Here is a 26,205-nt window from a genome sequence, read left to right as displayed (position 1 = left end):
AATTCTAATTTTGACTCCAGATGATTATGAACCACAAACAGGCTGTCTTATCATAGCTCAAGCAACTACATAAAAGCATATATATACAAAATACTGTTGCCTGTTAGCAAATTTATAAGAATTAGGATTTATAGATTCCCACTGGAAACATTTTGGGTGTTTCCAGAAAATCAGACAAGACAAATAAAAATACAAAATTTTTCCACTTAGAAATGGCCTCCCCAGCCATTATTCATAATCACTCACAAGAGAGAACACAGACACTGATACTGGGATATTAGGAAGAAAACACCATTAGATTCTCAGCAAACAGCTTTAGCAAGAGCTTAATAAATATTAAGGGTGGTAATGCATGTAACAGATAATGGATCAGACAACAATTCTAAACTTAATGAATTTATACAATAACATATGTAGTATCTGAGCTATGGGATGGCAACTCAGTTTATGGAGTAGATAGTGGGGATGGGTAGAGTGCAACCTAGATGCTCTTGCAGAAATTTATTCAAACAACTGCGGATCCTCACCAAGCCATGCCAATACATTTTTTCACTAATGAACTTTGTGAAAAATAATCATACAATGTACAGGTCAAACAGTGAATATCATGATCTTGATACGAGAAGTAAACATGATCTTCCCAAAAATGAACAAATCCCTGCATGATGTAGAAAGGAGTACATTATTCAAGCATGAAAGTACACAATGAATTTCCAATTCATGTTAAATTAGTGATTGGGGATAAGACTAAATTCAAAAAACAGCCAAAACTGTATCTTTTGAATAGTTCTTTCTATTCTGACTGGGTAAGGCTGTACATCAATTGTTGACAGTCCATCTTATATGAATTAAATTGTTAGCCATATCCTTTATTTAACAATTATTACTAATATAATCTATGTTGTTATTTGAATACTTGAACCTCATTTATCTGTTTACATATGATTTAGATTGTAAGTCTCATGACCATTTACATGTAGCTATTAATGTGATAATCCGACATGTTCTACATTCTATCCATACACTCACATCAAGGATCCTTGAAATTCAAAAAGAAATAGATAAATAAAATAAATAAATGGAAAGTTAATTCAACAGCAATAGAGAGTTTTTTAAACCTCGTCAAAGAACAAGAGTGGCAGGATGTTTATAGTGCCGATAACATAGGTGATAAATATAATGCTTTTCTTAACACGTTTCTCATGCTCTTTGAGAGTTGCTTTCCATTAGAACATTCTAAATAGGATACTAGCAGTAATAGGCAGCCCAGGTGGCTGACTAGTGGGATAAGGATATCATGTAGAACAAAGCGGGAATTATATCAAAATATTAGAAGCAGTCACATTCAAGCTACAGTAGCCCATTACAAACAGTGCTGTTAGGTGCTTAAAAATGTTATTAGGAAGGCGTATGTGGTATGCAAATAGAATAGATACTTCACACGATAAAATTAAAATCGTATGGTCAATTGTGAAGGAAGTGTCTGGTGAGCAGCACAAGGTTGACGATATAAAGTCAGTTCATAGTAAAAATATTTCTGTTATTGATAAATCAGATATATGTACAATATTTAACAATCATTTTCTGAACATTGCTGGTGAATTAAAAAAAATTTAGTTTCTACAGGGAATCATATAACTTTCTTGGCAAATGCCTTTCCGAGATTATGACTGAAATACTCCTCTGTGATACAGACAAGGGGGAGATTGAATCAATAATAAAACCACTGAAGACTAATGACTCTCATGGATAGATGGAGTGCCTAGCAGAATATTGAAGTACTGTGTTGCACATGTTAGCCCTGTGTTCTAACATTTTAGACGACCTGGAGTGTGATGCGAAATTGTATTGCCCGCAAAATTCACACCTCTCTCAAATCAGTTGACTTACGTGGTATGCACAACCGATCTTCTTCTCTGAATAGCCAGCTACACTGACCTCCAAAAAAACTTCTTCTCCAAAAAATACTGCTGGTTAACAGGATTTATAACTCTCTCTCTCTCTCTCTCTCTCTCTCTCTGTCTCCATGAAATAAGTGGATACTCGGAGAATACTTTTAGTTTAGTCTTGGTATATTTCAACTTCCACATAGAACAAAGTCACCACTTCTCACATAAATATTTGAATGTTTGCAAGTCAACCAATTCATCTAGCATTAGACTTGATTAAATTCATTTACAATAGTATAGTTTTTACAGCCACATAATTTATTAACACGTATTGCTTCTAGCAAGTCCAACACATTAATTATAATTAATATTTTTTCAATTGTTCTTTTTACTCATTACAATAGTCAACACTATAAAACACCATAAGATACATAAACACTCCTTGTTCTTCCAATACGACTTCTGTGGCACAAGCAGCAAACACTTGTCGATGCCGTTCGTCCGTTGCGTCTACCTTGTGCTCATGACTCCTTTCCAGCCTGCACACACAAACATGTGTCACACAGTATGTACATTCTCTCACACTTATTTTTAAAATGTCATGTGTTCAAGACAGTAGAAGGATGAGTAGTTCTAGAATTTATGCGGAAATTCTCGAAGCACTACAGTATTTAGCCATATTTGTAATTTTTCCTTTAGGAATGGTCAGTTTCCCAAATGATTAAAGTACTCAGTAGTAAAGCTGCTGAATAAAAAGGGAGAAAAGGATACTGTAGACAATTTTAGGCCTATTTCTATGCCATCAGTGATAAAGTTATTGAAAAGGCTGTGTGTGTAAGGATAATTGGTCATTTTATACTACATGATTTGCTATCAAATGTACAGTCCAGCTTTAGAAATCATTTAACAACTGAAAATGCTACTTTCTCTTTTCTCTGTGAGGTAATGGATGGGTTAAACAAAGGGTTTCGAATGCTAGGCATATTTTTTGATTTAATTCCAGTGTTTGTTTGTGTTGATCACAAAATATTGCTCCAGAAGTTGGACCTTGGTGGAATACGGGAAGTAGCTCACAATTGGTTCACCTCTTACTTTAGCAACAGACAGCAAAAAAATAATTATTTACAAGGTTGAGAATGGCTGTGATGTGGGGTCTGAGTGGGGTATGGTCAAGTTTGGGGTGACCCAGGGATCAGTTTTGGGGTCACTCCTGTTCTTTATTTATATAAATGACATGCCCTCTAGTATTATGGGTAACTCTAAAATATTTCTGTTTGCTGATGACACTAGCTTGGTGGTAAAGGATGTTGTGTGCAACACTGACCCCGTTTCGAATGACCTAAGTTCATGGCCTGTAGAAAATAAACTAATGCTAAATCACAGTAAGACTCAGTTTTTACAGTTTATAACACACAATTCGAAAAACCTGACTTTTTAGTTCCACAGAATGGGCATATGATTAGTGAAACTGAACATTTCAAATCTCCAGCTGTTCAGATAGATAGTAAACTGTCATGGAAAGCCCATGTTCAGGATCTTGTTCAAAGACTTTATGCTGCCATTTTTACTATTGAAGCAGTATCGGAAGTGAGTGATCATTCGACACAAAAATTAGTCTACTTTGCTTATTTTCATTTGATTATTTCATATGGTATTATATTTTGGGGTAACATTTCCCATTCTTAAAGGATATTTTTGGCTCAGAAACGGGCAGTTTGGGCAATAAGTGGTGTAAGTTCATGAACCTCTTGTCGATCCCTGTTTACAAGTCTGAGTATTTTGACATTGGCTGCTCAAAATATATATATATATATATATATATATATATATATATATATATATATATATATATATATATATATATATATATATTAAATATGTCTGCTTGTGTCTGTATGTGTGGATGGATATGTGCGTGTGTGCGAGTGTATACCTGTCCTTTTTTCCCCCTAAGGTAAGTCTTTCCGCTCCCGGGATTGGAATGACTCCTTACCCTCTCCCTTAAAACCCACTTCCTTTCATCTTCCCCTCTCCTTCCCTCTTTCCTGATGAGGCAACAGTTTGTTGCGAAAGCTTGAATTTTGTGTGTATGTTTGTGTGTCTATCGACCTGCCAGCGCTTTTGTTCGGTAAGTCACCTCATCTTTGTTTATATATATATATATATATATATATATATATATATATATATATATATATATATATATATATATATTCCTTACTGTAATTCCTTGTTAACAATATTAGCTTATTTCCAAGAATAAGCAGCTTTCACTCAGTTAATACTCGGCAGAAATCAATTCTGCATTTGGATTGGACTTCCTTAACTTTTGTGCAGAAAGGTGTGCAGTATACTGCTGCATCCATTTTTCGATAAGCTACCACTAAAATTAAAAAATCTTAGCAGTAATCTACGCACTTTCAAATCAAAACTGAAGAGTTTCCTCATGGGTAACTCCTTCTATTCTGACAAGGAGTTCCTTGAAAACTTAAGCTGATTCTTGTTGTATTGTTGATTGCGTTTACTTAAACTTATGGCTTGACTTTTTTCAGGTTCATAAACATTTTATTTTTATCTGTTATTACTTTTATTTTCTAATTTCATGTACTGACTTGTTCCATGAACGTGGAGATTTGCTCCTCAATTTGGTCATACAGAACTTAATGTGTAAATAAAATAAATAAATAAAATAATACATTTATCATTAATAATTTGCAAAGTTTAAGTTCAATTTGCAAGGATCTTAATTATTTTATCAAGTTGGGGGAGGAGGGCAGTTACCATCCCCTGGTTCACTCTGGGTATGTTCTTGAATTTATGTCACATATCAGCTCTGCTGCAATTTTTGCACAGTATTTTATGTGGGCGTGACCACCAACAAGCTGTTCACTGTAACGAAGATGTGCTTCTTCATATTTTCATTGCACAGTGAATGATCAATTAGATTTTAGTCATGTAACTGCAGAAATTCTATTTCATCTAATATTTTGGTGAAAGGCATACATTGCAGTCATGAGCGGCACAAACTCACTGGTGCCGGTGTCTGTTTGTTGCATTTCTATCCTATGTATGTGCTGGACCCCTCTGAAACATCAGCCACCCTTCTCCATCTCTCTCTCTCATTCATTGCCTCCTTTCCTCTCTCACCCACTCCACCCAACACAACTCATATGTGGGTGTGTGGGTGTCCTGTAACTCAAAAGAGGGTTGTCCAGAAGCTAGCAATGTTTTCAGTCATATTTGTGTACTGACGACTCAATTTGTCTGTTATGCTGTGAGTTTTTACCTTTACCCCTAAATGATTTACATTATAACTGATAAGTTTAATAATCACATCCCAAATTTCATAGAATCTGTTATTACTGCAAGCTCAAACAAAGGAGAAGTACTTCAATATTTAAGAACAATGTGGAAGACATAGTTTCACACTCGATGTTTATGTAGAAGAGACTAAGAGAAAATAATATATTTCTACAATATTTGAATTATAAAGTCCACACCAACATTCACAAAATACCTGGATACCAGTACCAGTCATGATTGTGCTGAAAACTAACTAAATGAATGTTCTGAAGACACATCACGTTAATGAATAGTTACGGAAAATGAAATATACCCTTGTGCATTATATCTTCCTTTTCCAGATTACATTTTCCTTTCTCTTTGTTCACAGTAGAGCTAAGAAGAAATATATTGTTTGATGCCGCATATGATAGAGAATCCCCATAATTTGCTTAAATGCTTGACAAGAAAGCAATTTTTGATGAAATAAATTTTTATTAGTGGCATAATAGTAAATGATTTTTATCTTTTGTTTCTTTTGGTATTACACAAACTTAGATTTACCAATGTCACATTACAGCTTAGATATTTTAGTGATATAGTCTTTTTTCTTTGAAATCTTTTAGTAAGTTATGTTATGTTTTCTGTTGTGACAGTCTGTTTGTAAAGGTTAGCTGTATATCAATAGGCCTATTTATATTTTAGAATTACAGGTGGGCTGAAGGGCTGATAATTACTTACCTTCAAGAGGCTAAATACAAGTATTCTAAACACATTTAAATGCAGAAAAATCTATTATGTAACTATTTTGTGTAGATGGTGCTGGACAGCTCTGATAAAGGTTAAAAACTACATTGTAAATAGACAGCTATACTTCTTTAATTTTACCTTTTTACTGTTACTTAATAAAAATAATGAAGTACAGCTGTATATTATACGAAGTAATATTAAACTGTTACCAAACCATTTGTTCCTTCCTCACACACTGATATCAGATCGAATCTCTCTCACAAATCTGCCTCACTGATTCTGATGTGCTATCAGCCTGGTTTTTGGGCAGTTTTCCACATCTGCTAAAGTAAATGACAGTCTAGTTCCCACATCTCACTGCAGATACAAAGTGAGCAAACACTTTGAAAAATATTATCACATTGGAACATGCAGTTACACCAGATGCAAACAGAAGGGGTACATTTATCTCTCCCATGAGGAAGCTGGCAGTAGATTTAGAATTCCTTTGGGAATGGTGACACCATGATAATATGAGGCATATTCAGAAAGTAAGTATACTAGATGTTTTACATTAGTTTAGAAAAAGTGTATTTGAAAAAAAATTACGGGATATTGTTTATATACAGGGCTATTACAAATGATTGAAGCGATTTCATAAATTCTCTGTAGCTCCATTCATTGACATATGGTCACGACACACTACAGATACGTAGAAAAACTCATAAAGTATTGTTCGGCTGAAGCCGCACTTCAGGTTTCTGCCGCCAGAGCGCTCGAGAGCGCAGTGAGACAAAATGGCGACAGGAGCCGAGAAAGCGTATGTCGTGCTTGAAATGCACTCACATCAGTCAGTCATAACAGTGCAACGACACTTCAGGACGAAATTCAACAAAGATCCACCAACTGCTAACTCCATTCGGCGATGGTATGCGCAGTTTAAAGCTTCTGGATGCCTCTGTAAGGGGAAATCAACGGGTCAGCCTGCAGTGAGTGAAGAAACGGTTGAACACGTGCGGGCAAGTTTCATGCGTAGTCCACGGAAGTCGACGAATAAAGCAAGCAGGGAGCTTAATGTACCACAGCCGACGGTTTGGAAAATCTTACGGAAAAGGCTAAAGCAGAAGCATTTCTTAAACAGGAGATTGGAAAACCGATGGATCGGTCGTGGTGGAGATCATGATTGACAATTCATGTCATGGCTTCCACGCTTTCCCAACTTAACCCCATGCGATTTCTTTCTGCGGGGTTATGTGAAAGATTCAGTGTTTAAACCTCCTCTACCAAGAAATGTGCCAGAACTGCGAGCTCGAATCAACGATGCTTTCGAACTCGTTGATGGGGACATGCTGCGCCGAGTGTGGGAGGAACTTGATTATCGGCTTGATGTCTGCCAAATCACTAAAGGGGCACATATCGAACATTAGGGAATGCCTAAAAACACTTTTTGAGTTTTTGTATGTGTGTGCAAAGCATTGTGAAAATATCTCAAATAATAAAGTTATTGTAGAGCTGTGAAATCGCTTCAACCATTTGTAATAACCCTGTACTTGTTGATTATTTCTTCACATAACTGCCATCCTACTCATTGCTTGTGGTGAGCCATGCCACAAGATTCTTTATGCTGTCCTGAAAGAACTTTTTCGCCAGACCCCCCCCCCCCCCCCTTCAGAACCTCTTTCTGCACCTACTCACCTGTTGAAAATTTAATTCCCCCCACTTGTGCTTTCAGGGCGGTGGAAAGATGGTAATCTGATGGCACCAAGTCAGGGGAATGTGGAGAGTGGTTCAAAACATTCCAACCAAATGAGTCCAAGAGCACCTTGCTGGCCAAGACTGTGTGAGCATGAGCATTGTCATGCAACAAGCACACTCCCCTCATCAGCCCCTGTGATGACTGTCTTTTTGTCCAGGCACTTAATGAGTCACCAGTGTTTCATCTATAGTCATGATAGAGGTCATAAAATACTCACCTTCCAAGTCACTCAAGAAGAACATGGGTGCTACTGACCTGATTATTCCAGTGCTGCTCTGTCAGCTGTTATGGGACCCATCTTGCACACAGTTTTCAGTACCCCAGAGTTTCTATGAGTGCCTCTTTTTTAGAGAGTTCTGGTGAATTGCGGAAACATTGCACAAATTTCATCCACTGTCGGGGGGCCTTCATTAACAGTTTCCTCATTTTTTTGCACCAGTTCGTCAGTCAAAATGATCTTCCACTCCTCTGTTTGTCATGAACATTTTTTTTTTGCCTCCACTAACCTCCCTACACCACGTAAACACACTGATTCTGTTCATAACACCTTTATCGTAAACTGTTTTGCTTCACGAAAAAATTTGGTAGGTGTTATTCCTTCTGTGAGTGGGCAGCAGATCACACCATGTAGCTTGCAGTTGTCAGGATTTCTTACTGACATCTTTCACACAACTGGACACTACAATGTTAATTTACTTAGCAGTTTGTTCTATAGGAAGGAAAGAAGGATAGATCGGGGAAAGTTAGAAAGAAAGAGCAGATAATTCAAATTGCCTCCATCTTTTCTCCATTTCCTCATAACAGATGGCTTCCTTTCAACATGGATCCAGTACCATCCTTCCAGACTTATCACTCTTTCCTCCAAGAGGAATTAACCAACAATTTCAACAGCTGGGTTATGTGTCTACTAGCAGTAGTTTGTGTTTTGCCTCCTGAAAGTTTGTAATGGCCAGCCATTCTGGTTTCTTATAATTTTACATTTTTCTCAGGTATTTATATTTTATCATAATTTTGTACTATGAACTGTACTTCATACTGCTATTTCATTAACTGTACTCTTTCTGACTCACTCTATGAATCTCAAACTGTAAGTGAAAAGGCAGTTTAGAAAATATAATCTTGATTTCTTTCCTTCTGTTTCTTAAGGTGCAAAATGTTCAATATGGCACAATTGAGGTGTGCTATTCACGAAGGATTGAGTTTCCAATGAATAATACACAAACAAATGGTAATGATGTAACATGCATAACAGGCCAAGGTGGAGATAAGGAAATTTCTCTTTCATCACCTTGCAATGGATATGAAAAAATACTGTATTGCCCTCCATTATATATTGCAATTTTGGGGCAACAATCGACTGGTAGTGAATGTACAGGTAAGCTATAAACATGACATAATAAATTATACTATTTTGTGCTTTCAGCTTTACTTACATGTGGGGAAAACATAGGTTCCTTCTTCACAGTAGATCCATTTTGAATTCTGAAAATTATTTTTAACATGTTGTTGTTGTTGTTGATGTTGTTGTTGTTGTGGTGGTGGTGGTGGTGGTGGTGGTGGTCTTCAGTTCAGAGACTGGTTTGATGCAGCTCTCCATGTTACTCTATACTGTGCAAGCTCCTTCATCTCCCAGTACCTACTGCAGCCTACATCCTTCTGAATCTGCTTGGTGTATTCATCTCTTGGTCTCCCTCTGTGATTTTTACCCTCCACACTGCCCTCCAGTACTAAACTGGTGATCCCTTGATGCCTCAGAACATGTCCTACCAACTGATCCCTTCTTCTTGTCAAGTTGTGCCACAAATTTCTCTTCTCCCCAATTCTGTTCAGTACCTCCTCATTAGTTATTTGATCTACCCATCTAATCTTCAGCATTCTTCTGTAGCACCACATTTCAAAAGCTTCTATTCTCTTCTTGTCCAAACTATTTATTGCCCATGTTTCACTTCCATACATGGCTACACTCCATACAAATACTTTCAGAAACGACTTCCTGACACTTGAATCTATACTTGATGTTAACAAATTTCTCTTCTTCAGAAACGCTTTCCTTGCCATTGCCAGTCTACATTTTATATCCTCTCTACTTCGACCATCATCAGTTATTTTACTCCCTAAATACCAAAACTCCTTTACTACTTTAAGTGTCTCATTTCCTAATCTAATTCCCTCAGCATCACCTGACTTAATTTGACTACATTCCATTATCCTCATTTTGCTTTTGTTGATGTTCATCTTATATCCTCCTTTCAAGACAGTGTCCATTTTATTCAACTGCACTTCCAAGTCCTTTACTGTCTCTGACAGAATTACAATGTCATCGACGAACCTCAAAGTTTTTATTTTTTCTCCAAGGATTTTAATACCTACTCCAAATTTTTCTTTTGTTTCCTTTACTGCTTGCTCAGTATACAGATTAAATAACATCGGGGGTAGGCTACAACCCTGTCTCACTCCCTTCCCAACCACTGCTTCCCTTTCATGTCCCTCAACTCTTATAACTGCCATCTGGTTTCTGTACAAATTGTAAATAGACTTTCGCTCCCTGTATTTTACCCCTGCCACCTTCAGAATTTGAATGAGAGTATTCCAGTCAACATTGTCAAAAACTATTTCTAAGTCTACAAATGCTAGAAATGTAGGTTTGCCTTTCCTTAATCTATCTTCTAAGATAAGTGGTAGGGTCAGTACCGCCTCACGTGTTCGAACATTTCTACAGAATCCAAACTGATCTTCCCTGAGGTTGGCTTCTACCAGTTTTTCCATTCGTCTGTAAAGAGTTCGTGTTAGTATTTTGTAGCCATGACTTATAAAACTGATAGTTTGCAACTGGCAACACCTTCTTTCTTTGGGATTGTAATTATTATATTCTTCTTGAAGTCTGAGGGTATTTTGCCTGTCTCATACATCTTGCTCACCAGATGGTAGAGTTTTGTCAGGACTGGCTCTCCCAAGGCTGTCAGTAGTTCTAATGGAATGTTGTCTACTCCCGGGGCCTTGTTTCGACTTAGGTCTTTCTGTGCTCTGTCAAACTCTTCACGCAGTATCATGTCTGCCATTTCATCTTCATCTACATCTTTTTCCATTTCCATAATATTGTCCTCAAGTACATCGCCCTTGTATAGACCCTCTAAATGCTCCTTCCACCTTTCTGCTTTCCCTTCTTTGCTTAGAACTGGGTTTACATCTGAGCTCTTGATATTCACACAAGTGGTTCTCTATTCTCCAAAGGTCTCATTAATTTTCTGGTAGGCAGTATCTATCTTACCCCTAGTGAGATATGCCTATCTTACTGCTAGTGAAATGTGCCTCTACGCCTTACATTTGTCTCTTAGCCATCCCTGCTTAGCCATTTTGCGCTTCCTGTAGATCTAATTTTTGAGACATTTGTATTCCTTTTTGGCTGCTTCATTTACTGCATTTATATATTTTCTCCTTTCATCAATTAAATTCAATATTTCTTCTGTTACCTAAGGATTTCTACTAGCCCTCGTGGTTTTACCTACTTGTTCCTCTGCTGCCTTCACTGCTTCATCCCTCAAAGCTACCCATTCTTCTTTTACTGTATTTCTTTCCCCCATTCCTGTCAATCGTTCCCTTATGTTCTCCCTGACACTCTGTACAACCTCTGGTTTAGTCAGTTTTTCCAGGTCCCATCTCCTTAAATTCCTACCTTTTTGCAGTTTCTTCCATTTTAATCTACAGTTCCTAACCAATAGATTGTGGTCAGAATCCACATCCGCCCCTGGAAATGTCTTGCAATTTAAAACCTGGTTCCTAAATCTCTGTCTTATCATTATATAATCTATCTGAAACCTTCCAGTATCTCCAGGCTTCTTCCATGTATACAAACTTCTTTCATGATTCTTGAACCAAGTATTAGCTTTTGCAAAATTCTACCAGGCAGCTTCCTCTTTCATTTCTTACACCCAACCCGTATTCATTTACTACGTTTCCTTCTCTTCCTTTTCCTACTATCGAATTCCAGTCACCCATGACTATTAAATTTTCGTCTCCCTTCACTATCTGAATAATTTCTTTTATCTCATAAATTTCATCAATCTCTTTGTCATCTGCAGAGCTTCTTGGCATAAAAACTTGTACTACTGTGGTAAGCATGGGCTTCGTGTCTATCTTGGCCACAATAATGCATTCACTATGCTGTTTGTAGTAGCTTACCCACACTCATATTTTTTTTTATTCATTATTAAACCTACTCCAGCATTACCCCTATTTGATTTTGTATTTATAACCCTGTATTCACCTGATCAGAAGTCTTGTTCCTCCTGCCACTGAACTTCACTAATTCCCACTATATCTAACTTTAACCTATCCATTTCCCTTTTTAAATTTTCTAATCTACCTGCCAGATTAAGGGATCTGACATTCCACGCTCCGATCTGTAGAATGCCAGTTTTCTTTCTCCTGATAACGAGATCCTCTTGAGTAGTCCCGCCCAGAGATCCAAATGGGGGACTATTTTACCTCCGGAATATTTTATCCAAGAGGATGCCATCATCATTTAACCATACAGTAAAGCTGCATGCCCTCAGGAAAAATTATGGCTGTAGTTTCCCCTTGGTTTCAGCTGTTTGCAGTATCAGCACAGCAAAACCGTTTTAGTTGATGTTACAAGGCCAGGTCAGCCAGTCATCCAGATTGTTGCCCCTGTAACTACTGGAAGGGCTGCTGCCACTCTTCAGGAACCACACAATTTTCTGGCTTCTCAACAGATACCCCTCTGTTGTGGTTGCACCTACGGTACAGCTATCTGTATCTCCGAGGCACACAAGCCTCCCCACCGACGGCAAAGTCCATGGTTCATTGGGGGGGGGGGGATTTTTAACATATTTACCTTTTTCAAAATTTTAAACATGGCTGCAGCAGCAACTGTTAAAATTCTTCACAATAAAGGATGGCAGCCAAAAACAGTTGCAGGATAGAATTTTTTTATTAAAATTCTTGACCAAGGTTTCTGTACATATAAATATACCTTCATCAGAAGTAAACTTGTGTCTCAACAGTTCATAGGCGAAGTAACGACACTCGTGTCTCAACAGTTCATAGGCGAAGTAACAATGTTAAACTGTTCGCTTTGATCCTGTGCCCATTACACATGTTGTACAAATGGAGATGATATTTTAATTACTGACGACGCCTTTTGGCATAATTGTTTCATTATTCTCCAGTGCATGATGTAATTTTAGAAGTTTACTTCTGATGAAGGTATATTTATATGTACCGAAACCTTGGTCAAGAATTTTAATAAAAAAATTCTATCCTGCAACTGTTTTTGGCTGCCATCCTTTATTGTAACATATTTACTCTCAAATAGGTCCATTATGAACAGTAAGAAACTGTGAAATATTTCAAATGGAAATGAGTCTTTATCAGAATGCATGCACCTGTCATAGAAATTCCGAATGAGTTAGCTGTAGTTGAACAAAATTTTGATTAATTGATTAATTTGAAGACTTCCTTGACTATTTATGTCAACTATTTTCTGGATCAAATTTTAAACCTTTCTGAAGGTCTCATCGAATGTGGGCACATATTACTGTCAATGGAGGTGGACATTAAGTTTGGCAGTTCCCTCGTTGGTGCTATATGAGAAGAGTAGGCTATGTTTTGTTACTGGCTTTTCCTCTCTCAATTCTCTCACCACCATAGAACACACTGACACTCCACATACACGCTGATCATACAGGATGTTTCAAAAATGACCGGTATATTTGAAACGGCAATAAAAACTAAATGAGCAGCGATAGAAATACACCGTTTGTTGCAATATGCTTGGGACAACAGTACATTTTCAGGCAGACAAACTTTCGAAATTACAGTAGTTACAATTTTCAACAATAGATGGCGCTGCGGTCTGGGAAACTCTATAGTACGATATTTTCCACGTATCCACCATGCGTAGCAATAATATGGCGTAGTCTCTGAATGAAATTACCCGAAACCTTTGACAACGTGTCTGGCGGAATGGCTTCACTTGCAGATGAGATGTACTGCTTCAGCTGTTCAATTGTTTCAGGATTCTGGCGGTACACCTGGTCTTTCAAGTGTCCCCACAGAAAGAAGTCACAGGGGTTCATGTCTGGCGAATAGGGAGGCCAATCCATGCCACCTCCTGTATGTTTCGGATAGCCCAAAGCAATCACACGATCATCGAAATATTCATTCAGGAAATTAAAGACGTCGGCCGTGTGATGTGGCCGGGCACCATCTTGCATAAACCACGAGGTGTTCGCAGTGTCGTCTAAGGCAGTTTGTACCACCACAAAATCATGAAGAATGTCCAGATAGCGTGATGCAGTAATCGTTTCGGATCTGAAAAATGGGCCAATGATTCCTTTGGAAGAAATGGCGGCCCAGACCAGTACTTTTTGAGGATGCAGGGACGATGGGACTGCAACATGGGGCTTTTCGGTTCCCCATATGCGCCAGTTCTGTTTATTGACGAAGCCGTCCAGGTAAAAATAAGCTTCGTCAGTAAACCAAATGCTGCCCACATGCATATCGCCGTCATCAATCCTGTGCACTATATCGTTAGCAAATGTCTCTCATGCAGCAATGGTAGCGGCGCTGAGGGGTTGCCGCATTTGAATTTTGTATGGATAGAGGTGTAAACTCTGGCACATGAGACGATACGTGGACGTTGGCGTCATGTGGACCGCAGCTGCAACACGGCGAACGGAAACCCGAGGCCGCTGTTGGATCACCTGCTGCACTAGCTGCGCGTTGCCCTCTGTGGTTGCCATACGCGGTCGCCCTACCTTTCCAGCATGTTCATCCATCACGTTCCCAGTCCATTGAAATTTTTCAAACAGATCCTTTATTGTATCGCTTTTCGGTCCTTTGGTTACATTAAACCTCCGTTGAAAACTTCGTCTTGTTGCAACAACACTGTGTTCTAGGCGGTGGAATTCCAACACCAGAAAAATCCTCTGTTCTAAGGAATAAACCATGTTGTCTACAGCACACTTGCACGTTGTGAACAGCACACGCTTACAGCAGAAAGACGACGTACAGAATGGCGCACCCACAGACTGCGTTGTCTTCTATATCTTTCACATCACTTGCAGCGCCATCTGTTGTTGAAAATTGTAACTACTGTAATTTCGAAAGTTTGTCCGCCTGAAAATGTACTGTTGTCCCAAGCATATTGCAACAAACGGTGTATTTCTATCACTGCTTGTTTAGTTTTTATTGCCGTTTCAAATATACCGGTCATTTTTGAAACACCCTGTACAAATCTCACATGACAAAGGAAAGATGCCACTGTGTCATGTGGAGGAGTGTGTTTTGGGGTTTATGGGCGCTCAACACCGAGGTCATCAGCGCCCTCATGTGGAGGAAGAAACTCCTAACCAATGAGATGTAAAAAAACTACCTGTCGAGACCTCCCAGACAGTAATGTCATACACATAGTTTCATTACTGTTTATAACTATGTATGAGAGGGGGACCCAGAAATAACCAGAATCATAGTGTTTCACATCATGTACTTGTAGTATCAGGTTGCACCACCAGAGGGTTGTTGTAGGACCTCTCCTGAGTCATTCCACCAGGTGGCATCACCCATCAGCAACTAGTGTGGCTTCTCTCACAATTCTGTACAGTGCAGACTTGACACGAGAAAATGGGTATACTTATTACGATCAAGAGGCGCCTTTGAAATTTTGTTTTCTATTCAGCAAGAAATCAGTGGAAACTGGTGTGATGATGCAAACAGCTTACAAAGAATGTGCTCTTAGTAAAATTAAAGTGTACAAATGGTTTTCTCCATGTAGAAAGGGAGAAATGGCCATTGGAGATCAATCTCTTTCTGCTCAAAGCAAGGACAACAGTGACAAAATCTATGACCTGGTCAATAAAGATTGACGCAGGACAATTGACCATCTCAAGGGCTTATCCAGGTCATCCTGGAGGTCAATTCAGTGCATTTTGACCATTGATTTGGGGATGCAAAGAGTGCCAGCAGAGTTTTTGTCTAGACTTCTTATCAGCGACCAAAGGGATTGTCACTTTCAAGCCTGTCATGAAATGAAGGAAGAAATCAAAGACGATCCAAATTTTTTCAACAAAATCATCATAGGTGATGAGTCAAGGTGCTATGGGTATGAGCCAGAATGTAAACAACAGTCAACTCAGTTGAAGTCAACTGTCTCACCTCATCCAAAAACAAGCTCAGCAGGTGAAATTGAATGTGAAGACAATGCTGATCCTTTTTTTTACATCAAAGGGATTGTTCCTCAAAACCAGACAGTAAACCAGAAATTCTGTTTGGAGGTTATGACAAATCTGCTCAGAAGATTGATGTGAAAACATCAGGGTTTGTGGAATTCCAATGAGTGGTTCCTGCATCACGGCAATGCTCCTGTGCATGACTCTCAGTGTTTGCCAGTTTTTGGCCTCAATGAAGATGACTACCTCGACCCACACAATCTATTTGACAAATTTAGCACACTTAGACTTCTTCTTGTTCCTGAGGAAGAAAAGAGACTAGAAAGGGAAGCATTTTGCCAATGTCAAAGATGTAAAATACTGTGTGAAGAAGGTGCCAGCAGATATCAGGGAGGAAGAATTTCGAAGGTGCTTCCAACACTGATATGAATGTTTCGACAAGTGCATTAATGTTTGTGGAGAGTCTTTTTAAGGAGATTGAGGCTGTATTTGAAAAATAATAAAGTAAATGCTTTTTACAAAGAAATTCCAATTATTTTTTGGTACCTTCTCATGAAATTTAGATTTAGCGACTTGCTGTGAATAGGCATATTCTCACATATTGGTTATTGTTGGGGTTAGACCAACATATCTTCTCATTATACAAGGGTTGAATGAAAAGTAATGCCCCCACCTTCTTTAATTAGGTTTGGATGGTAATATTTTAATAAATCAAATGCAGAAATAATCCTTAGAATGTGATCTTTAATTACCAATATTCACTTTTCCACATAATCACCAGCCAATTGGATACATTTCTGCCAACTATGAACAAGTTTTCTGAAGCCATCACAGAAGAAGTTGACACTCTGTTTCCACACCACAGTCTCACAGTTCTCTCAAGATCTTCATCAGAAGCATAATGATGTCCCTGCAGATCATCTTTTATTATCAGGAACAGGTGGAAGTCAGGCGGTGCTAAATGGGGACTGAATGGAGGATGCTGTACGGTGGTGAGATTCAGTCTCTGAAGTTCTGCTATGATGGCACATGACGTGTGTAGTTTGGCATTGTTATGCTGCAGAAAAACATTTCCCTTTTCTTTTCGGACCCATGTTAGCCATCGTTTCAGAGATTGCAGCGTTGTGATGTAATGTTCTGAATTTATTTTTGTTCCATGATCAAGGAAATCAACATGGATAATGGAACCTCCTGGCAGATTAAAACTGTGTGCTGGACTGAGACTCGAATTCGGGACCTTTGCCTTTCGCAAGCAAGTGCTCTACCGTCTGAGCTACATGAGCAGATTAGATTAGATTAGATTAGATTAGTACTTGTTCCATAGATCATGAATATGACACTCTGCAATGATGTGAAACGTGTCAGGTTAATAAAAGGTGTCTATATAAGATATTACATTACACAAAAATTACATGACACTCAATTTTTTTTTTTTTTTTTTTTTTTTTTTTTTTTTTTTTTTTTTTTTTTTTTTGTGGGGTTTGGGAAATTACCCACTTACTATATCCAAAAATTCATCTGATGAGTAGAAGGAGTTGCCATTAAGAAATTCTTTTAATTTCCTTTTAAATGCTATATGGCTATCTGTCAGACTTTTGATGCTATTAGGTAAGTGGCCAAAGACTTTTGTGGCAGCATTATTTACCCCCTTCTGAGCTAAAAGTTAGATTTAACCTTGAGTAGTGAAGATCATCCTTTCTCCTAGTGTTATAGTCATGTACACTGCTATTACTTTTGAATTCGTTCGGATTGTTAACAACAAATTGCATAAGTGAATATATATATTGTGAGGCTACAGTGAAGATTTCTAGCTCTTTAAATAAGTGTCTGCAGGATGACCTTGGATGAACTCCAACAATTATTCTGATTACACGCTTTTGTGCAATGAACACTCTTTTACTCAATGATGAGTTACCCCAGAATATGATGTTATAGGAAAGAAGAGAATGAAAATAGCCTGGTAAGCTAATTTACTCAGATGTATATCGCCAAAATTTGCAATGACCCTAATAGCATAAGTAGCTGAACTCAAACATTTCAGCAGACCCTCTGTGTGTTTTTTCCACTTTAACCCCTCATCAATGCAGTTCATAATGGTGTAACCATGTTTTGTCTCCTGCACAATTGATTGGAGAAAGGTGTCACCTTCATTCTCGTAACGCGAGAGGAGTTCCTGGCAAATTTCAAGTCTGTGCACTTTCATTTCAGGAGTCAGCATCCGGGGTACCCATCATGCACAGATCTTCCAATAGCCAAGCAAAGCAATAATGTGGCCCAAAGGTTCTTGTGGAATGCCAATTGTGCTTGCAATTTCTGTCTGAGTCATATGACGATCGTCCTGAATCAATTGTCAACATTTTGCTTGTGAAACTTGGTGGCTGCTGTCACAGGATGTCAAACTCTTTGTTTGTGATGCAGCTCAGATATTCCCGCCTCAGCATCTTTAAACTTACTCCCAAACAATGCACAGTACTCACATCAACACAATCGCCATAAACTGCTGTCATTCTCTGATGAATCTCCTTTGGGGTGACACCTTCTGCTGTGAAGAATTCAGTGACTGCACATTGTTTAAATTGCATTGACTGACCATCTGTGCAGGTTTCCATACTTTACACTGTAACAACACAACCATTCAGTGCTAAGGCTTCCTGGCAACTGAAGCTGTAGAGAAGAGGCTACGGAAAAAGCCAGTACTTGCCACATACCAATGCTGCCAACTGTTTAATCGTTACGAAGGTGGAGCCATTACTTTTTAAGTCAACCTTCATATCTACTGTACATTGATCCGCAAGTGCATTTTGACACATGCAGAATGACACATGTTTATAAAGGAGCTAATCCAGCAGAATGATATTTGACATCACAAATTGGATCTAAGTTCTGAGTTCAATGACTTTATTATTAGTAACATCATTTACTGCATTCATTTAATTTTTCATTTCATGCTAAAACTATACTAGATCTGAAAGAATTCTAAAAAATCTGACTTCCCTTGACATAAAAACTCAATTTTTAAAATGTTATAATGATTCCAGTTGAATGTAAACGTTCCTATTTTGTTTCTGTGTCATGCTCTTTACCTACATTGACTCTGTTATATGATTTAAAGCTTAATTTTTCCAAGTGTTAAACCACTGAGGTCTTTTTTTATATTATTTTTTATGAACTAGTGGTAATTTCATAGTTATCTCCCTGTTGTGTTGTAATGGACCTTCCATATCCTACTTTGATAAACGTTTTTATAATTTTCTTTGTTACATAGTTTTTGTGTGCCAACTGATCTATAAAGAAAGTAAAGCTTTGAATGTGATCCTGCCATTACAATCAGGTGAAAATGATTACTTTTCATTCCTGGGTTTACATCCACCTTGTAAAACAAGTATCACTACATTTTTCTAGAAAACATTTTGTTTTAATTATTTCAGATAGATGTACAGTTAGAGACAAGTTTAATAGGACAATTTTTTTCTATTTTTGTAATTGTATTATATGAAACACAGCTTTGCTAGCAAATGCTTGCAAAAGTAGTGCAAGAGCATATTTATGAACAGCTTTGAGTGATTTTTCGTACATATATCTGTAGAAGTGACTAGCATTAAAACTGCTCAACAAGAATTGAAATCAGCACAGACAAAGGCTTAAGATATGTCGTTATGTACAAAGTAAAAATGTAATGTTTAAGTGGAGGAGAACTTTTTCTGTGTGTTTTACAATATTCCATCTCTTCATGTCTATAACAGTTTGGAAAGACCATTTTTTTTATTGATTGTGATGCTCTGCATATTCATGTTACCATCCAAAAACCAGATGAACTTAGACACTTATGGAGACTCTACACAAAACAATACAGAAATGCAGACAGAAAGCAATTCTAGGCTCTCTTATTCACAGTGCCACACCCAAAGAGCCTTTAATAACCTTATAAGACATATTAGGTAGGGCCTTCACTTCTTGGCATCAGAGTGATAAGCCCCTCCTTCCTAACCATCCTAAACCTGTCTCTCTTTTCTTCCTGATGAAGGAGTGATAAGTTCCAAAAACTACAGTAAATTTTGTTCTACTTTTATTTGATCTATTAGAAATTCTAGACTTTCACCTTCTAAATGTGAATACCAGCCTGTTATTGTAACTTTACAATACATTAATGTATTATGAGAAATTATTCTTGCTAAAAAGCTGAAAAGGAATTTATTTTCAGCTAGCTGTGAACATTTACTGTCAAAATGTGTATATTTTTTCCAGTTACCCCATACTGTGGCAAAACAAACAGCTTTTTAAAACTACTCAAAACCTCTTAAAAATTTTTTACACATAAGCACCATCCGTTTTGTCCTGTGAGAACCTTCATGCACAATTTCTGTATTTACTAATCTTCTAACTTTTTTATGTTTTATTTTGCAGTGAAAGAGTGTGTAGATGTTACTGATATCCAGATGAAGATCAGCCATCAGGGGCTAACTTGTGGTGTCTCGCAAATACTGGGTAATAAGATGTTAATTACTGTTGTGTTCCTGGTGTTGTTACGTTCCATACTCAACAGATAAAACTGAAAGTGTAGCAATTGGTTTCCAACAAGAAACTCATGGCCATATGGAAATGGCCAAGTCCAGGTGTTCAATAAACTGTTCATACTGAAGAACAGTAATTGTTTAGAAGCAAGCAGTGTTATGTAAAGATAAGCTGACAGTGTATCAGTGTGTGTGTGTGTGTGTGGGTGTGGGTGTGTGTGCGTGTGTGTGTGTGTGTGTGTGTGTGTTTGTATGCACTCTTAAACATGCAATACAAAATTTTTTTATGAATTTACCTGTGAGGCAAATAAAACTTTGTTTCACAGAGGTAGAATTTAATTTGATTATGAAGGTGTTTAATACACAGAATCACATTTGTAATAGATGTGACATGTGATGTGACATAATTTATGAATATTTTAAGTAAATTTGGTAGTCAGGAATACAACTACTTCAACCCCCATTCCACGCTCCTCGCTCCTCTTTAGAAATGTGTTACCAACCTTTACATCATCTAATAATTCAAGCAGCATTTCTGAACAGCTGAGAAAGAGAAGAGAGAGAAAAATATTTGTTGACCCTAAACATTCTCCTTTTACTGGTAAAACTATATCAGTTATGTTTAAAATAGAGAAATGTAATTCCTGCCTTAGTTATAAGTGAGTGTTTGGTGTAAGTAATTATTATGTAAACTTAAATTGCTGTAATATATGTGTTACTTATGTCTAATTAATGTTTGTTTTGTCATTAATATTTTAATAAACTCTATGTTCTTGACTTCAACCAAGGCATTATTGTCCACCTGCGAGAAGTCTCCATCATTGATGATATTTATCTGGAAAACAGAATAGTAATAGGGTTAGGTTCAAGAACTATAACCCACCCTCTCCTCTTCCTTTCCTTTTCTTCTACATTTTAAGAATTTCACATTTCATTATCAGTAATGAAATAAAAACTTTACTGTTAGTGATGTTACATGTCACTTAGATATACAATTTCCAAGCAGCCAAAACAATGACAAGGAGAGGAATGTAAATTGTTTCGTCTCTTGTATTTTCTTCTTTCGTAAACATCAATGGGAAGCTTCTCCCTAGGACAATAATGTGAAAAATATCCTCTCCTGTCACAGCACTGTTTCTACCAAAGTTGCCATAAAGGTAAAATGTAACAATGATAATGAGAAATACCTGCATTCCTGACATGATTTTAGTGACCACACTCCCCTCAATTCATATAATTGCCATAAAGAGGGCTATTTTACGTGCAGCAAAGGAGCTGTTGCTTTGAACAGTATTGTTGATTGTTTAGAATGAAAGGTGGGTGCCATAGCAAATATATTATTTTCTCATAAGTGTCCTATATCTGTCAACTGAGGACTAGGAAGATATCACTACAGTGTGGAAGGTAGGAGGATTGTCCCTCATAATCTCACTTTCATCATTCATGTGTCAAGCTGCAGCAGATGGCTCTTACAACACAAGCAACTTTTGTGCTGACGTATAAAGGGAAACAAGCTATCATGACACGAGAAGCTCAGTATAGAAATAAGATGCCAGATGTGCTGCAGTAGACTCACTTGCCACATGGAGTTGGTCGAGACAAGAAAGTTGCTTGTGTAAAGGGAGCTTGACTACAACATGGTGACCAGCAAGTATGAGATCTTTGGCCAGCATGTGTGGACAACTGCAGTTTGACATCCAGTTTGGGTACAGAACACTGGTAGATGCAGAACACTGATTTGAGAGTTAATAAAGTTCAAGTCCACTTATGTTCCAATTTCAAATGACTAATGTAAATGGAGAATGAGATTTTCACTCTGCAACAGAGTGTGCGCTGATATGAAACTTCCTGGCAGATTAAAACTGTGTGCCGGACCGAGACTCAGACTTGGGATCTTTGCCTTTTGTGGGCAAGTGCTCTACCAATTGAGCTACTCAAGAATGACTCACACCCCGCCCTCACAGCTTTACTTCTGCCAGTACCTTGTTCCCGAGTTCGAGTCTCGGTCTGACACACAGTTTTAATCTGCTGCAGAGTGAAAATCTCATTCTCCATTTACATTAGTCATGTATATATGCAGACTAAGTGACAAATGAAAATTAATACCAAAGCCTGGATACCAAGTGGGTTGAGATGTGAATGGAAATTTGGATTGATGAGGGAGGCATGCTAGGGTAGCCCAAGCAGTTGTGCAAAGCCACTGTGCTAAACTGCATAGTGGTTAGCACATCTGCCTAGTGAGCAGGAGTCCCGGAATCCTGGCCCTGGTACAAATTTTCACTCATCTCTTCATTCTGCATATGTACATTTATTTTCGTTCTGGTACAGTAGATAATGTGCATAACTTGACCAGCAGATGTCAACAGATGGACTAACTCACTACAATGTTACATTTGCATTAGAGATATACAGATTTTCATTTAATTAGAGTCATGACAATTAGTGTTCAGTGAAAGCCAGAGATTAGCAACTGCGAGTGTAATCTTCTTGCTACTAGTGGTTGTCACTTCAGGTGTTGCAATGGGCAGATACACCACATCAGTAGTCCAATGAAGAGAGAGTCACCCAACTCTCCATTGGTGCCAGATTTATTTAGGATGGGGGATCCAAGATGGCAGCGATAGATATGGCAACACTGCAATGATGTCATGGCGGGAAGTTCAAATTTTGGCAGGAAAATAGGTCAGTTGGGCTATCTCCAGTAACCTAAGCCATCCGACCTCCACCTCTTCCTAGGAATTGGTGGGAAAAAGATACAGCCTGTGCTGGGCTGCTGGGGAGAGGAAGGAGTGTATTTTACTTATTTTGAAACAATTTATTTAGGGGCAGATTACATGTAGTTTATTTATTACACTGATACAGAACACATGCTCTGACGTGCTTGGGGTCGCAATTCACAGTCTACAGAACTGCAAACTACTCGTAAATCACCGAAATAATACCAAAGGCTAATGTACAGACACGCATACAACTCGTAAATTGTCAAAATAATACTCTACAAACACGCTTGCTGATTGTAAACTGTCGAAATGATGCACTGAACAGCCTACAAATCTGCAAACTACTCGTAAATCACCGAAATAATACAGTTCACTGATGTTCAGACACACTCACTAATTATAAACTGTCGAAATAATGCATACAAGTTTTTTAGGGGCAGATTTCACATAGTTTATTTATTGCACTCATATGAAACACTCAACCTGGCGTGCTTGAGGTCGCAGTAAATAGTCTACAGACCTGCTAACTACCAAACTACTTCTAAATCACTGAAATAATGCAGTACACTGATGTGCAGACACGCAAACAACTGCTAAATTGTCAAAATAATGCATGTAAGAGGCTCTCCTAATGCACTTGCTAATCGTCAACTGTTGAAATCACACATTGCACAGCCTGCACACCTGTTCACAAAAGAATGCAACAGACATGAACACAACTCGTAAATTGTCATAAAATAATGCATGTTTAATGTTATTCAAACACACTCACAATGCTTAAACACCCGAAAGTAATGTACTGCACAAACACTCAGTGCATGCAAAAATGCAGCATATCAGTGAACTGTTCCATCATGTGCACGCACTTTGCAGGCCAGTGGGAGGCAAAGAAGCACTGAAGCGGGAGCTATTGCCGACGGCAGGTGAAAGTCATGTCTATTTTTGGGTATACAGTTAGAGTTATTCAAGTGGTTTACTGACATTACATATCTGTGTAAATAAGAGCCAAGTCACCCTCTGGACCGCACGCACCTATTCACCATTGCTGGAGCAATCCCTCTCTCTACCTGCGGTCCAGCAAAGACCTAATTGCTGAGTGTTTCACCCTCGAAGACACTGCAGAAATCCATTCCCTTGCTTCCTACAATAGCAGAGGTTGTATTGTTCCTAGCAATCCGAATGGGACATGCGAGCTGCGTCTAGCCAGGCACAGATTTAGCAGCCAAGTGTGGCTGACACATTGCCGGGAAATGCTCACATACATGCCATCGCAAGTCCATCTGAATGGTTCTCAATGTTATACTGATATCACATGGCTATGTAAAACAAGAGCCAAGTCGACCTCTCGGAAATTGTATAGTGTCCCCGAAATAGCTAACAGTCACTTTTGTAGGAGCGTTCATGAAGTCTCAGCTTGTCTGCATGGAAATTCTTGACCTAACAGAACCTGTTTACGAAAATAGCGCAGAATAACACCGAATACATTCCTTGTGGCACCCTGTCCATCAATTGATACCCTTCTTGGAAATAGACTTGCTTTCAACAAACATCTCCAAAATGCAAATGTTCTCACTGCTATGTAGAGGCTGCTACATCTCAACACAAAGGATGCCTTATGAATGAATGGAGCATTATGACTGGCTCTTATTGAATTTACCTGCTGAATTATTGATGCCACCGGTGTGGAAGCACTGTTCTTTCTGCAGACAAGACTTTCAGTGGCAAAAACTATTTTGTACATATCACCATATTGCAACGACAATTAAACCCTGCAAAGTTGCCTACAGATCATCAAATACAGAAACACTCTTACTCAATTACACCGCTCTGCCATTGATGGCGGGAGCTTGAATATTAGAGCGTGAATTCGATCTCCAACTCAGCAGTATATCACCGCATACCATGTCGATACATTAAACATACAATTTGTATCCTGCACCACACAAAATCGCTCCTTTTACAAAATTCATATAGCTATCAACCGCCAGACACTCATACATATACCATGAAGACAGACAGCATAAACACATGCATAATAGGTATACTCCTCGCTGCACTAGATATTTCCCACTAGTTTGGGTGGTCATCCTCCCCCAAAGTGTGACCAGAGTACCCTCAGTGGACTGAAGTCACTCTCAGAGCTGTTCTACAATTTCAAGGTTGGCTCTCCTCGGCACAAATGCATTACTGTTTCTGGTCCCGACCTGCTTGCTTCCTTGCTTTTCTGCATCCATCCCCAGCCTCTGGGATTACAAGAACATACGTAATTTCACATGGTTTGCCAGAATATCATAACATTTTCAGGATACTTCTTGATATCAAGCACATAGCAATATTGCTTGCATAACAGTATCGCTCGCGCAACATAATTCCAAAGATATAGACCGGAAATTATTTCTCTAGAAACCCAAAACTTTGCGAGGTGGAGTGTGCTGTAAACCACTGAGTAACTAGATACTAATCCTGTATGTGCAGACCTTTATGTGAATACCCGAAAAAAATTGAGGAAACATATTTTCACTTGTAAATATCAATACCAGCGAGGTAACAGACTCGAAACTGTCCCTATAACTTACAAAGTCAACTAAGTTTTTTCTCATGTCTAGAGAACCAGCAAACGTGTCTTCCACCTTTCTTTCACCTGCTAGATGCACACACCACAATCGATGTCCCTCAACTACACTCCTGGAAATTGAAATAAGAACACCGTGAATTCATTGTCCCAGGAAGGGGAAACTTTATTGACACATTCCTGGGGTCAGATACATCACATGATCACACTGACAGAACCACAGGCACATAGACACAGGCAAAAGAGCATGCACAATGTCGGCACTAGTACAGTGTATATCCACCTTTCGCAGCAATGCAGGCTGCTATTCTCCCATGGAGACGATCGTAGAGATGCTGGATGTAGTCCTGTGGAACGGCTTGCCATGCCATTTCCACCTGGCGCCTCAGTTGGACCAGCGTTCGCGCTGGACGTGCAGACCGCGTGAGACGACGCTTCATCCAGTCCCAAACATGCTCAATGGGGGACAGATGCGGAGATCTTGCTGGCCAGGGTAGTTGACTTACACCTTCTAGAGCACGTTGGGTGGCACGGGATACATGCGGACGTGCATTGTC

The 26,205-nt window shown here is 38.5% G+C and overlaps 1 protein-coding gene across 1 annotated transcript in view; it reads left to right on the top strand.

Annotated features, from left to right (window-relative positions):
• LOC126455857 (uncharacterized) overlaps positions 1-20,900 on the top strand; it is a 136,464-nt gene extending 115,564 nt beyond the window's left edge. The window contains exons 14-15 of the mRNA XM_050091619.1: positions 8,803-9,031; positions 20,250-20,900. Coding sequence (XP_049947576.1) covers positions 8,803-9,031; positions 20,250-20,392 — 372 coding nt within the window. The 3' untranslated portion in view covers positions 20,393-20,900. The remainder of the gene's footprint in view (positions 1-8,802; positions 9,032-20,249) is intronic.
• Positions 20,901-26,205: the final 5,305 nt, after the last annotated feature.

The sequence above is a fragment of the Schistocerca serialis genome, chromosome 2 (genome assembly GCF_023864345.2).
Source record: "Schistocerca serialis cubense isolate TAMUIC-IGC-003099 chromosome 2, iqSchSeri2.2, whole genome shotgun sequence".
In the NCBI taxonomy this organism is placed as follows: domain Eukaryota; kingdom Metazoa; phylum Arthropoda; class Insecta; order Orthoptera; family Acrididae; genus Schistocerca; species Schistocerca serialis.
This window is presented reverse-complemented; position numbering and strand designations above follow the sequence as displayed.